The sequence below is a fragment of the Narcine bancroftii genome, chromosome 9 (genome assembly GCF_036971445.1).
Source record: "Narcine bancroftii isolate sNarBan1 chromosome 9, sNarBan1.hap1, whole genome shotgun sequence".
Lineage (NCBI taxonomy): Eukaryota > Metazoa > Chordata > Chondrichthyes > Torpediniformes > Narcinidae > Narcine > Narcine bancroftii.
This window is the reverse complement of record NC_091477.1, coordinates 5,178,238-5,191,569: the sequence shown is the minus strand read 5'-3', so window position 1 is coordinate 5,191,569 and position 13,332 is coordinate 5,178,238. Positions and strand designations below refer to the sequence as shown.

The window sequence follows — 13,332 nt, the reverse complement described above, 5'->3', positions numbered from 1 at the left end:
TCAAACAAAACGGCATTTACTCTATGGATGCAAAATCCTCCTAACGCAAAGTAAATGTCTTATAACACATTACTGTCGAGACAGCTGCGTCAGTAGAATTTGCGACAATTTCATCTACTTTTGAGTTTAATTGATAAGGGATCAGGTAATTATTTTCTTTACGGTTGGCTTGTGGCGGGTCACCACTGTCGCGAGTGGTGAAGCAACGAAGAACACAGAGACGCTACGAGCTGAGGAGCTGAAGGTTTAATGGCGTTCTTACAGTCGTGTAAGTAGCTGCGATTCGCCCGCTCCCTGCGTCACGTGACTTCCGGAAATGATGAGTCTCCCAGCCTTAGCGTCATTAGTCCCCGGGAATTCCCTGCCCTTGTTGACCTGCGATTCGGAAACTCCGGTGAGATATGTAGTGGCACGATCCGCTACATGACCCCCGTCCCCAGTCGTGAGGGGTTAACGCTCCAATCCTATTATCATGAGTAGCATTAGCTATGGCAGGGGGCATTCTACCTGTCCTTGCCGATCTAGGTCTACATGAGCCAGCTTAAGGTTATCTACCAAAACTGTTTCTTGCTTGCCACGAAAGTCTATAATAAACGTGGAGCCGTCATTCCATAGCACCCTGAAAGGACCTGCATATAGCCTTGCAATGCTGACCTGTGCACATCCCTGGGGTGGAACACATAAATGTATTCCTTGAGTTCAGGCAGAATGTATGCCAAGTGGAAGGGATAAGCACCAGTGTACCCACCATCTCCCTCAAGCAGCAGAGTATTGAAGTGGGAGATTCCTGCTGGTCACATGCTTCCAGAATGAAATTTCCTGGGAAAGTTAGGGTGCTCTGTATACCAATTCCACAGATGACATAGCCAAATTTTCCTTCACTGTGGTACGGATACCTAAATGTACCCAAGGTATTTCATCTATCCAATCTGGTCTCTTAAGATGTGCCATGAGATCTGTATTCATTTGACAGTGACAATGTTCCACAAAGCTGTTGGACTGGGGATGATATGTTGTTGACCGATGCAGCTGTGTGCCGAGCTGGACATAAACTGAGCTCCTCTATCAGAGGAGATATGGGTAGTCCGAAACGCACTATCCAATCCTCAATTAGGGCTTTTGCACAAGATGAGACAGCGATATCGGAGAGCTAGACAACCTCTGGCTATGTTTCGGGTTGGGCTGTCGTGAACTGCAGATTAATAATGCTGGGGAAATTCACTGGGATTCTGGCATAACCAAGATGAGGTAAGATATGGACAATGCCACAAGGTGCAGGGCAAGGGATTCAAAAGTCTTCAAATTAACTAGCTGGTTGCCTTTGAGATCTAGAAAAACACAGTGTGCTTGCAAAAAATCAGCTCCCAAGACCAGCTGAACCGTGATGAGCCGAAATTGAGTGCAATTGTCCATGACCCATACGTTCGAATTCTGCTGTTGTTGGTGGCCATGAAGAGATGGCCCCTCTTTCCTGAATGTATATCTGGGATGGAGGGAGATTACACTAATCTCCACCTCGGTATTGACCAGCCTCAGAAATTCCTGGAGGTGTACGAGGGACGGCTGCAGCGGGCTGCAGGTCCCCATCTGCTCTCTGTCTGTGTTGCGTCCAGCTGAGCCTGATGCCGTACAGTTGGTAGAGTTCGTGCCCTTTGCCAAGGCCCTGCAAGATGCCCAACTAAAAGTACTCAATGCTACTTAGCCTGCCACAACTCATCAGCACAGGCTGATATACAACGGGGATCACTAAAGTTGTCATCTGCAAGCAGGAAACGGATGTCTTCTGGCATTTTATTTCGAGAAAAGGTTGCTTATAAAGCAGGCAGGGCTTGTGTCTGTCCATGAGCAGCAGCATCTCAGTCATTAGTTCGGAAGAAGTGCAATCACCCACGCTATCCATGGGAAAAAGTCGTTCAGGAAAGGCTGAAATTACGTATGAGCAGATCTGTGATGGCTTCATACCTGTCATTGGCTGGAGGCTGGTGTAAGAAATTGACAATTTGTCCCATGGTGCCTTGGTCCAGTGATGCAATGACATAGTAGTATTTCGTTGCATCAGTGCTAATCTGGCATAGATGGAAATGGGCCTCGGCCTGGTCGAACCAGATCAAAAATATTGAACGTTTGAGTGTTCTGCCCATCCATACAGGGGTGCGAAATATCGTTTGGGCCAAAGGTGTCACCAACGTGGCGGGTTAGAATGGCGAAGCAACAAAGAACACGAAAGAGCTATCAGCTGCTGAGCTGACTGGTTTACTGGCGTTCTTACAGTAGTTTAAATATCGGGGATTCGCACCGTTTCCGCGTCACATGACCACCGGATATTAAGCGGATCCCAGAAACTTTTACGTCATTCGTCCGCGGGAAACTCGTCTGAACCCCAGGCCCGCGACTCCGAAACTCGGGTGAGGTAAGTACTGGTGCGTTCCGCCACAAACTTTGCTTTATGAATTGGGTATACCTGAAGTTATATGCCTATTCCCTTCAATGCGATTTGCTAGATATTGTACAGACTTGAAGAGTTATGCTGGGGTGCCTTCATTCAAAAAAAAATGGTCAACCTCTTAAAAATGATCACTCTAAGGTGTGGGAAAGGCAAAGCACTTTCCAATGTTTATATATGCACTGAAGCTATGTACAAATTTAGACATCCGGGACACGATAAACGTTATATTTTCCATATGCTCCTTTGCCTTTCATTTTATATCAAGAGTGAAATATATATCCGCCTCCGATATCATTCCATTCAGAATTTAAGTACTGTCTCTGGTCATCCGAAATTCCTCTGCTTGCCCCTTGGCTTTCCACACTCTCAAGAAATTAATTACTCAAAACCTTCCATTCTGTCTTTAAAGAGGAAAGTATATTAGATGGGAAATGGAGAGAATAGATGTAATTATTGCAGTTAGTGTAAACCTTTTCGATAATCATGGGAATTTCGTGGGTCAAATAGTTTGTTTCCTTTTCTGCATATCTTGTACTTCAATGTTGAAGTACAATGCAAAATTCAAATCTCCTCTGTTGTGTCTGCTGCGTAAAAATTGCTCGGACAAGTAGAAAGTGCATATAAATAGGAATATGAACTACTGTTTCTCACCGACGCCAGTGAAATGGGTTCAACAATGGAGAGTAATAGTGGAAAATTGTTTGTAAAATTGGAGGTCTGTGTCTCGTGGAGTGCCACAGGGTTCGATACTGGGTCTATTTTTAAAAAAAATACATATTAATGATCTCGATGGTAGAGTTGTAAATTGGATTAGTAGGTATGTAAATTATATGAAGATTGGTGGTGTTGTGGACAGTGAAGATGTTTATGAAAGCTTGCAGTGGGATAGAGGACAGGTAGAAGGGTGGGCAGAAAGATGGTAGATGGAGATTAATTCTGATAAATGTGAGGTACTACATTTTGGTAGGACTAGTCAGCGAAGGTCATACATGTTAAATGGTTGGCAATTGAGGAGTGCAGTATAACAAAGGGATTTGGAATTCTGGTACCTAATTCTTTGAATGTTGAGTCACATGTAGATAGGGTGGTGAAGAAAGCATTTGGCATGATGGTTTTCATAAATTGGAGCATTGAATACAGGAGTTGGGTTGTCATGTTGAAGTTGTATGAGGCATAGGTGAGGCCAAATTTAGAATATTGTGTGCCGTTTTGGCTGCCAAGTTATAGGAAGGATAACAACAAAATAGCGACAATACAACGGAGATTTACAAGAATGTTGCCTGAATTTCAGGGCTTGAATTACAGGGAAAGGTTGAGTAGGCTGGGACTGTATTTCTGGAGTGTAGACGATTGAGGTGTGTTTTCATAGAGTATTTAAAATTATGAATGAAAAACAGGTAGAATCAATGTGGACAGGCTTTCTTCCATTGAGAGTGGGGGAGATTCAATCAAGAGGACATGGGTTGAGATTGAAGGGGGAAAAGGTTTAGGGGAAACGTGAGGGGGAGTTTCTTCACTCAGACTGTCCTGGGAATGTGGAATGAGCTTTTGGCCAAAGTAGTAGATGCAGGTCAATTTTAATATTTAAGGAAAAGTTGGATAGGTATATAGATGAGAGAGGTGTAGAGGTTTATGGGCCAGATGCGGGTCATTGTGACTACATTGTAGAAGATGTTTGGTATTAACTAGAAAGGCAGAACTGTCCTGTTTCTGTGTTCTAATTGTTGGTTAAAATTGTTATTCTGCCTGAGTTAATCTTTATTTAAAAGTGGCAAATTGTAAAAAAAAGGAAAGTTATTGAAAGTGCGGTGCCAACAATAACTATTTCTCTCCACATTAATAGGACTGAAGTCAGAGGAAACATAGAACATTACCACACAGAAAACAGGACCTTCGGCCATTTTTGTCTGTGCCAAATTATTATAATGCCTAGTTTCACTGACCTACAACCTTTCAATATCCCACAATACCTTTCCTATCTATGTACCTATCCCTGTAATGGATATCTGTGCGTCTTTAGTTATAAAATATATATTATTTCATAAATTAAGTTATAGAGTTAAAATGTTGTAGACATATTCTTAGTAAGTTACAGAGTCACGCACAGTTCATCACATTTACAATACACTCCTAAGTGAGGTCATCTTTAGAGTAGATGAATCTTGGAATGACAGAGCTAAATGGAACTGAAGTGGGTCTTAATTAATTCAAGAACAATTAAGTGTTTGCTTTATTAAACTTTGAAATATTCAAGAACTCGAGAAGAACCGCTGAAGGAGGCCATCTGTTTAAACAAAAACAGGTTTTTGTTTCTGGTCATCAGATCTTCTGGTAACATCAACCACTATAACCAGTTTAACAGAGATGAGGTCAGAACTTTGTGAAGATGAAGAGGTCATCCATCATATGTGTGTTTTGGACAGAAATGAAAATGAAGAGTTGTGACGTCACATCACATGATTTCAGAGAACTATCTACTGAGAGACATTTGGAATCGAAGAATGACGAAAATTGACATTCCTGTGAAAATACAGGATTGCAACATTACTCTCTGGAAAGAGAGGGAGATGCTGCTGTATTGTATCATCCTTATAGGAGATACATGAGAGGCTTTTAAATAAGTAAGACCATTTTCGATTGCTCTTTTAAGAAAAGAGAGGCAGCCGCATTTGTGCCCAAAGATGGTCACTCCTGTTTGAAGAATATCTCTCTGAAAGACAGCTCCTCAAGAGACTCGTGAGTTTAGAGATCTGATGATATAATGTTTAAAAATGCTTCATAATTACTTCTGAACAGTGATTTTAAAAGATCTTCGTTCAAGAAGATGTTTGAAAGTGTTCTTTAAAATTGACTTTTTGAGAATCAAGCTTAAACTGTAATACTTTAAATTTAATCACACGTGTCGCGCGCATTTTCGTGCAGTAGGTTTTTAAGATAGAGTTAAGTTTAGAGATAAAGAGAGCGCCTGATTCGAATTGCTGCCATGAACCGTGCAGACCCACGATGTGCTCCTCAATACCACTGAAATCGACCCTATTAAACAATATCCCGTCTCCGCTGATACAACTCCCACACCACAAGCCTGATGATTTTACACCCTAAAATGTTGCGTTGGCATTTCTGCTCTCTTTAAACACATTACCTTGATGGGAATATCATAGCCCCATTATTTGAATAACGCTGAAAATCCAGGTGTTTAAGTATCAAATCAATGCATTAAACTCAACGTTATTTTTAATTCCATCCCTGAGAATTTTGACGTTTGATTTGGACTGCCTATTGGGCAGTTCTCTGTTCTGTTCACATTTGTTCTGTTACCTATATTACTACGTTCCCCATCTAATTGCAACGCCCCAACCCCGAGAGTATACTGTTTCAAATTTGCCTTCGCAGGTTACATGAAGCTCCAGTAAAGCTTTCCACATGGATAAATATCTATATCGATTTAGCTTCAGTCCACGTCATATCTTTGACAGAATTTGTCTGAGTTGTCCATAAATGTAACGTCTCCTTCCTCCAGTTTTCCTTTCGTCACATACTTATCAACCCATTCAGCAATTCTAGATTTTGGAGTAGGCACATTGATTACAATTTTAATTGCCCCGATTATTGATTTGCAAGGTGGCCCAAATTTGTGCGGCACCACTTTATCACACATTCTTCACATGTCGGTGATGCCAATATATGCCACCCCAATTTTAGAGTGCCTGGAACCCGTTCTCTGACATCTCGGACACGCAAGGGACGATGAGGAATATTAGGATTCACCGACTAGACGAACCAACCATTCGTCTTACTTTCTCGTCCATAATCCTTGATGTCGAGACATTTTTCCTTTCTCATCATGCACCTAGCCATCCGCATTGTCGGGAATTTGGATCTGGTTGGAATATTTAAAGGTACATTCCCACCACCAATTACAAACTCTTTTAAAGCAGAATTTAGTCTCAGGGTTCAATAACGGCCTGTTTGTCCCCCTCTCTCACATTATCTCATTACTACTAGTTTCTACTTCAACTGTTTTCCTCCATATTTTTTGTGGCAAAGTGAACTTTGAAGAGGATAGTGTAATTCTGTAGTTAGATGTAATCAAGCTGGTCGGCTGGATAGATATATGACAAACAGCGTTTGGACAAGAGGCAATTTCATTTGAGAAAGACAATACTGAGGGGCAACAGAATAAAAAAGTATTGCTCCAAGCGAAATGCATAGACCAATTGTCCTTCTGCTGCGTTATGATGGTTTTTTTTTAAATCAAAAACTTCATTGCAGACACTGGGAATATTCCTATAGCAATCATGAGGGGAATATTTATATATTTATATCAAAAGGTGATGCAATATTTTCATTGTTTTCTAAACCAGCCCATAGGGTACCAAGTGCTATATAGTTACCACTTTACCAATAAAAGGTATTTTATTTTCGAATATATTTTCTATGGGAACAATTACTCAGACTTAGATTTCATGATCGTCCCCTAATTTCGACTGAATTTTGTATCCAAATGCATTTCGGCTACGGAAGAATATCTTCCACAATGTAACATCAACCGTAATATTTTTAAGTTGCCACACTCACCTCGTGAAATTCAGTGATGTTCCTGTCCATGAAATTTGATATCTTTCCATCTTCTGTTGTAGCACGTGAATCAGTCTTGATATTAACCAGGGGCGCAGACACACCGCATAAATTTGGTAACATGAAATCGTTCATTGCTGAATCTTCACCAATAACATGGCGAGATGATCGTGATAGAGTTTCATTGTCATACATCTCCGCATAATTCGGTGGCATGTGAATATTAACACTAGCCTTTTGTGTTCCAATTGTTGAATCCCTGTGCGAAAACAGTGCGGTACTCCAGCAGCAACAATAACCATTTGCATCCTTTCTGCTTTTGTGCACCTTTATACCGAGGACCACAATAGCCAACAGAAAGAGCAAGGATGTAATGGCAAAAGTAATCATTAAGTAAATTTTAAAATCTTCTTTCCATGAGCCAGCAGTTCCCAACATGGCAATATTAGAGGCAATGTGTTTGCCATTTTCCTGCACTGATACATAGATGGTCACTGTGGCTGAAAGCGATGGCGTGCCATTGTCCGTTACCACAATTACGATCTTTTGCCTGAGTGGATCTTTAGGAAGAAAGTGGCGAATTGTCCAAATTTCGCCTGTTTCAATCGCCAGGGTAAATAGACTTTTATCGGTGGGATGACACAGGTGATAGGAAAGCTCGGCATTTGAACCAGAATCCACATCGGTAGCTGTCACTTTGGCAACTAAATAACCCGAGTCTGCTGATCGAGGAATTATTTCTTCGATTGCAGTACCTTTATTTGGCAGAGGTGAGACGACTACGGGGGCATTATCATTCTGATCTACGATAATAATATGCACTGATACATGACTACTGAGGGGTGGTGACCCCGCATCCTTGACTTGCACTTGTAATTGAAATGTTCTAATTTCCTCAAAATCAAATGACCGACGTGCAAATACCACTCCGTTCACTGGATTTACTGAGACGAGCGACGATACCGGCAAACCACGCACAACTACATCTAAAATCGAATAAACTAACTGAGCATTTTCTTCAGAATCGGAATCAAAAGCTGAGACCGAACCTATGGACGCGCCAATAACATTATTTTCTTTAACATAAAGGGTATAGGATTGCTTCGTAAATTGTGGCGGATTGTCATTTAAATCTGAAACATAAACTCTGATCGTTTTCTTCGTCAACATCGGCGGAGTTCCGCGGTCCATACATATAATAGTAATGTTGTAATCTGACGTCTGTTCTCGGTCTATCTCGCTGACCGTGATTAAGGTGTAGTAATCTTTAGAAGAGTTATTCAGTTTAAAGGGGGAACCGGTTGTAATTCGACAATAAACTTCTGCTTCCTTTCCAGAATCCCGGTCAGTAACTTTGAAAAAAGCTACTGCAGTGCCCGGTGAAGCGCGCTCGGAGATGATGCTCGATGGAGAGGATGTTGTAATTTGTGGACTGTTATCATTAATATCTGTAACCTTCAGCAATACTTTACAGAATCCCGGGATGGGGTTTGTACCTCTGTCTTTCGCTTGCACCAAAATCTGATAATTCTCTGCTTCCTCAAAGTCCACGACACCAGCCACCCTGATTTCGCCGGTTCTTGCTTCCAAGCTGAAGAGCTCGCGCACTCGCTCAGGGGTGTGATCATTGAATGAATAGGTTACCTCGCCGTTTAGGCCTTCGTCCAAGTCATTGGCTGTTACCTTCACTATCAAGGCACCTTTGGGCACATTCTCTGGAGTTGTGATTTGATAGATGTTTTGTTCACAGACCGGAGCATTGTCGTTCGCATCAAGCACTGTAATTATGAGGTGGGCAGTTCCGATTTTTCTCGGCTTCCCGCCATCAAATGCTGTTAGTGTTAAGCGATGAGTTGTTTGCTGTTCGCGGTCCAGAGGCCGTTCCAGTATCAATTCGGGGCTATCGGTTTTTGTGCCTTCTGATTGTAGCCGTAAAGAGAAATGCTCGTTCGGGCTCAGCTTGTAGGATTGAATACTGTTGCTACCAGTGTCCGCGTCCTCCGCGCTGGGGAGAGGGAAAGCAACCCCGACTGGCATCAATTCTGATATTTCTATGTTAATTTCGCTCTTCTGGAATACAGGTGAATTGTCATTGACGTCAAGAATCGTAATTTCTAAACGATATAGCTTTAACGGGTTCTGGACTACACCCTCCAACTTAAGTACGCAGGAGAAGCTTTGTTCACACAATTCTTCCCTATCTACCCTTTCTTTGACGTATAATTTTCCAGTATTTAAATTCACATCTAGATATTGTTTTTTGGACTCAGATGAAATTCGAAATCGACGCACCGATAACTGCTTCACTTCTATGCCTGCATCCGTAGCAATGTTGCCAATAAATGCGCCGAGTTCCATTTCTTCGGGAATTGTGTAGCGAATGTTCTCACAGAACGCCATTGTAAAACACACGAGTATCGCGAAAAGAATTCGGGACTGCAACAACTGAGTATTGAGAAGGGAGGCCATTCGAGGAGAAAATGGTGCACATACATTTGCCACAATCTCCACTGAAATGCAACCTTCCCTACTGTGATCCAAAGTGTAACTGCTAAATTACCTTGATTCTGGAGATGAATTGCTGCACTTTCTGTCGGAGCGGCGGGTTATTGGCATAAATAAACTTCAACGTTCCACGGGCCTTTGTTCAGAGTGAAACAAAGAGCAAGCGCTGGCGAACGTCCTTTTTGCGGTGCTGCGCAGTGCTGAGGTTGGGAGCGTACTGCTGGATCTCCTCTCGCATATCTTCATCTCATTGGTCGACAGCGACACAAACGGACTTAGCCAATAACAACAGCATGCAATCTTAAAGCAATAGTGCCTCTACTGAACAGCAAATGAATTGCTCAGTAAATTTAACATTGTTCAACTTTCATTAACGTGGCAGTTTGATACGTTTTATATGTTATTTCCTGTGCTTATTAATGCGCAAATTAATTGCGAGGAAATCCCATAATTTTACCCTAGAAGCACTGCAAATGAATAACATCATTAATTTGAATTCCTTTGATGCATGGGTTTTCAGACATTTTAATACGCCGGGATGGCTTTATTCTATGCCCATAGCTGACTCTACGTCCTACAAAAATGGCAAAATGGCCATCCTTTAAAAGATTACTTTGGGAAAACAGCATTTAATTCCTTTACGGATATTCTTGCCACAACGAAAACAGGACCAATATGAATAATATAAATTCAAACAAAAGTATAATTTACCGTGTCAGGACAGCAAAAAAATAGATGGATAATAAATACGAGCATATTTGCACTACCACATGTCTAAAAGAAATAACAATATGAGCGTTATTATTAGCAGTGGTATGATCTCATCGATAAATACATTTTATTGCATTAAATAATTATTTTGGAAAGATTTACAGACTATCTTATTCAATGCGAAATAATGGTTTATATATATTTTAATACAGCATATTCAACCGACATACTTTCAAACTTTATGGATACTTGATAACGCTCAGATATAAACATTTCTGCATGTAGAATCATTAGCCAGAATTGTTATTCCTGCATTTGGCCTCTATTTAAGGTTTCATGGCGAACCAACCAATCAAGATGAAACAATTTATAAATCTGTGATGATAAAGGAAGCTGTAACTTTTTAATTAAAACACGTTCCATCAGATGGGAATTGACTAGCATAATCGACAGAAACACTCGCCCAGTTATTTCTTTGTGAGTCCCTTCACGCTAATGTGAAATATCAACTTGGATCGAATTCCACTCGGTGAACTATGTGGATTAAAACTACGGTAAATCAAAGCAATCATCCAGAGACACAACTTCGTGCCAAACAAATAGATACAAACTGATGCTTCACTGCATTACATGAGCACGTCTAAATGTGTTTTTGCTTCGCCTCATTTTTCAACAAGAAGGGTTACTACATTCCATCACCCACCCCGACATATTTCTTTAAAACATTATTCAGATCCGAGTTGAGCTGTTCATTTCAACAAAGTCCACTTACTAACTGAGATCCTGCTTCAATTTAAATTTCTATGCAATATCAGATTGCTTTGATATCTTTATCTTGAACGTATTTGTATTTGCCAAGAATCTGCTCAGACATTTCGTCTTTTTGAGAAACAACCTAAACATTGAGTTGTATTCTACTGCATTGATTAAGTTTCATCTTCTTGATGGTCCTTGCTCGATTCAGCACGAATAACATCTTGTCCAGCTTCACCCGATTTCACCGATCTTCGAGGAGATTTTCTAACGACTGATTTCCTGCTCGAAAACAACTCTTCATTTGTCTTAAAGAGCCGGGTGCATTTTTCAAACAGTCAACCCCCTCCCCCGATTTTCTACATTCAATCAACAGAGCAAATATCCTTTCCACATCCACTCTGTCAAGACTTCTCGAGAAATTTAATTGTTCAATTAAATGAGCAACTACTCTCATAAACTCCAGAAAATACAAAGTGATGCCAAGTTTCGGAAAGTTGATGGGGATGGGGAGAGAGAACGAGAGAAACCTCTCTTCCTCGTTCGGAGTCGATAACGTACCCAAGAATTATATGATAATCCCTCGGACTTTGAGGGAGACTAGTATAGAAATTGCAAGGGCCTCATCAAGGTGCCGTTGTTTTTCGAGGAAGTTACCAAGAAGATAGATGAAAGAAAGGTTGTGAATGTTGTCTACATTATACTTTAGTAAGGCCTTTGACAAGGTCCCACATGGGAGTGTGCTGGATGATAATTATGCACACATGCTATCATATTGAAGAGTGAGGAATAACTAGATCACACAAGTTGTCCGCCAGAGAAGAGTAGAAGCGTTTATTGACATTCTGTCAGGCTTAATATGGACACACAACATGTGACCTGGTGTTATGATATCTGAATTGCTTACGACCTCATGACATAGCTACAGTGAGTAGGCTTGGCTTCTTAGTAGACCTGCGGGTTCTGCTGAATCACTATATCTCGTGGCTGTAATGGCTAATTGCCAGTAGATAGGAGGCTGAAGTGTCTAGCTGCCACAGGACAGGAGCTGTTAGCGCTGGTTCTGCCCATTCCCTCCATGTGTACAACTACACAAGATAGGTTCAGAAGGTTAAGACCACAGGCATCCATGGAGATGTTGTAGACTGAATTCGAAATTGGCTGTGTGGGTTAAAACGGAGAGTGGTATTAGACGGTTGCTTCTCAATATGGAGGTCTGTGACATGGTGTGCTTCAGGAATATGTGTTGGGACTATTGTTGTTTGTTATCCATATCAATTATCTGGATGATATTGTGGTAAATTGGATCAGCAAGTGTGCTGGTGTCACAAACTTAAGAGGTGCAATAGATAGTGAGGAAGACTTTCAAAGCTTGAAGAGGGATCTGGACTGACTGGGAGATTTGGCCTGTAAAGGGCAAATGAAGCTTAATGCATACAAGTGTGAGGTATTGCATTTTGAAAGGACAACCAAGGTAGGAGCACTGAGGTAGGGGACTGGGGAGTGTGGAGGAGTAGAGAGATCTGGGAAAATCAGATACATTGTTCCCTGAAGTTGGCATCGCAGGTGAACAGAGTTGTAAAGAAAGCTTTTGGCATCTTAGCCTTTATAAATTGTGTATAGGAGTTGGGATGTTGAAGTTATTTAAGACATTGGTGAGGCTAAATTTCAAATGTTGTGTGCGGTTCTGGTTGCCTAACTACATAAAGAATATCAATAAGATTGAAAGAGTGCTGAGAAGATTTACTATGATGTTGTCATGTCTTCAGGAGTTGAGTTACAGGGAAAGATTAAATAGGTTGGGACTTTATTCCTTGGAATGAAGAAAAATGAGTTGAGATTTAATGGAGGTCTACAAGATTATGAGAAGTATAAACAGATTGGATGCGTATAGGCCATCTCCACTTAGATTGGGGGAGGTAAGTATGAGAGGACGTGGCTTTAGGGTGAAAAGAGAAAGATTTAGGGGAACATGAGTGGTAACTTCTTCACTCATGTAGTGGTGGGAGTGTGGAACGAGCTGCCATCAGACATGGTGAATACAGTCTCTATCTTAAGTTTTAAGAATAAGTTGGATACATGAATGGGTCTGGATGGTTATAAAATGGGAGCAGGTTGTTGCATCGCAGCAGAATAATGGTCGGCACAGATTAGAAGAGCTGAAAGTCCTGTTTTCTGTGCAATAGCGTTCTGTGGTTCTATGGACACGGAAAGTGGCTCTGCAAAGTTAAAATGACGAGCTAGGCGGAAAATTATTGAACAGTGCCCCCAAATAAATTATTCATTGATTGCTGTAAGGCAATATGGTCGAAAGAATATAATTAATGAATAAAAAAGTA

General features: G+C 41.1%; 1 protein-coding gene across 4 annotated transcripts in view; it reads right to left on the bottom strand.

The window, feature by feature from the left end:
- The window catches only part of LOC138743150 (protocadherin-10-like), a 32,814-nt gene that overhangs the window by 12,080 nt on the left and 7,402 nt on the right, over positions 1-13,332 (bottom strand). The window contains exon 1 of one of the 4 annotated variants that reach the window (XM_069898050.1): positions 7,025-9,702. The exons of 2 other annotated variants lie outside the window; for them this stretch is intronic. In XM_069898050.1, the coding sequence (XP_069754151.1) occupies positions 7,025-9,493 (2,469 nt within the window). In that variant the 5' untranslated portion in view covers positions 9,494-9,702. Of the gene's footprint in view, positions 1-7,024; positions 9,703-11,800; positions 12,155-13,332 lie in introns of those variants that run through there. One more of the 4 variants, XM_069898048.1, reaches the window with a different exon arrangement.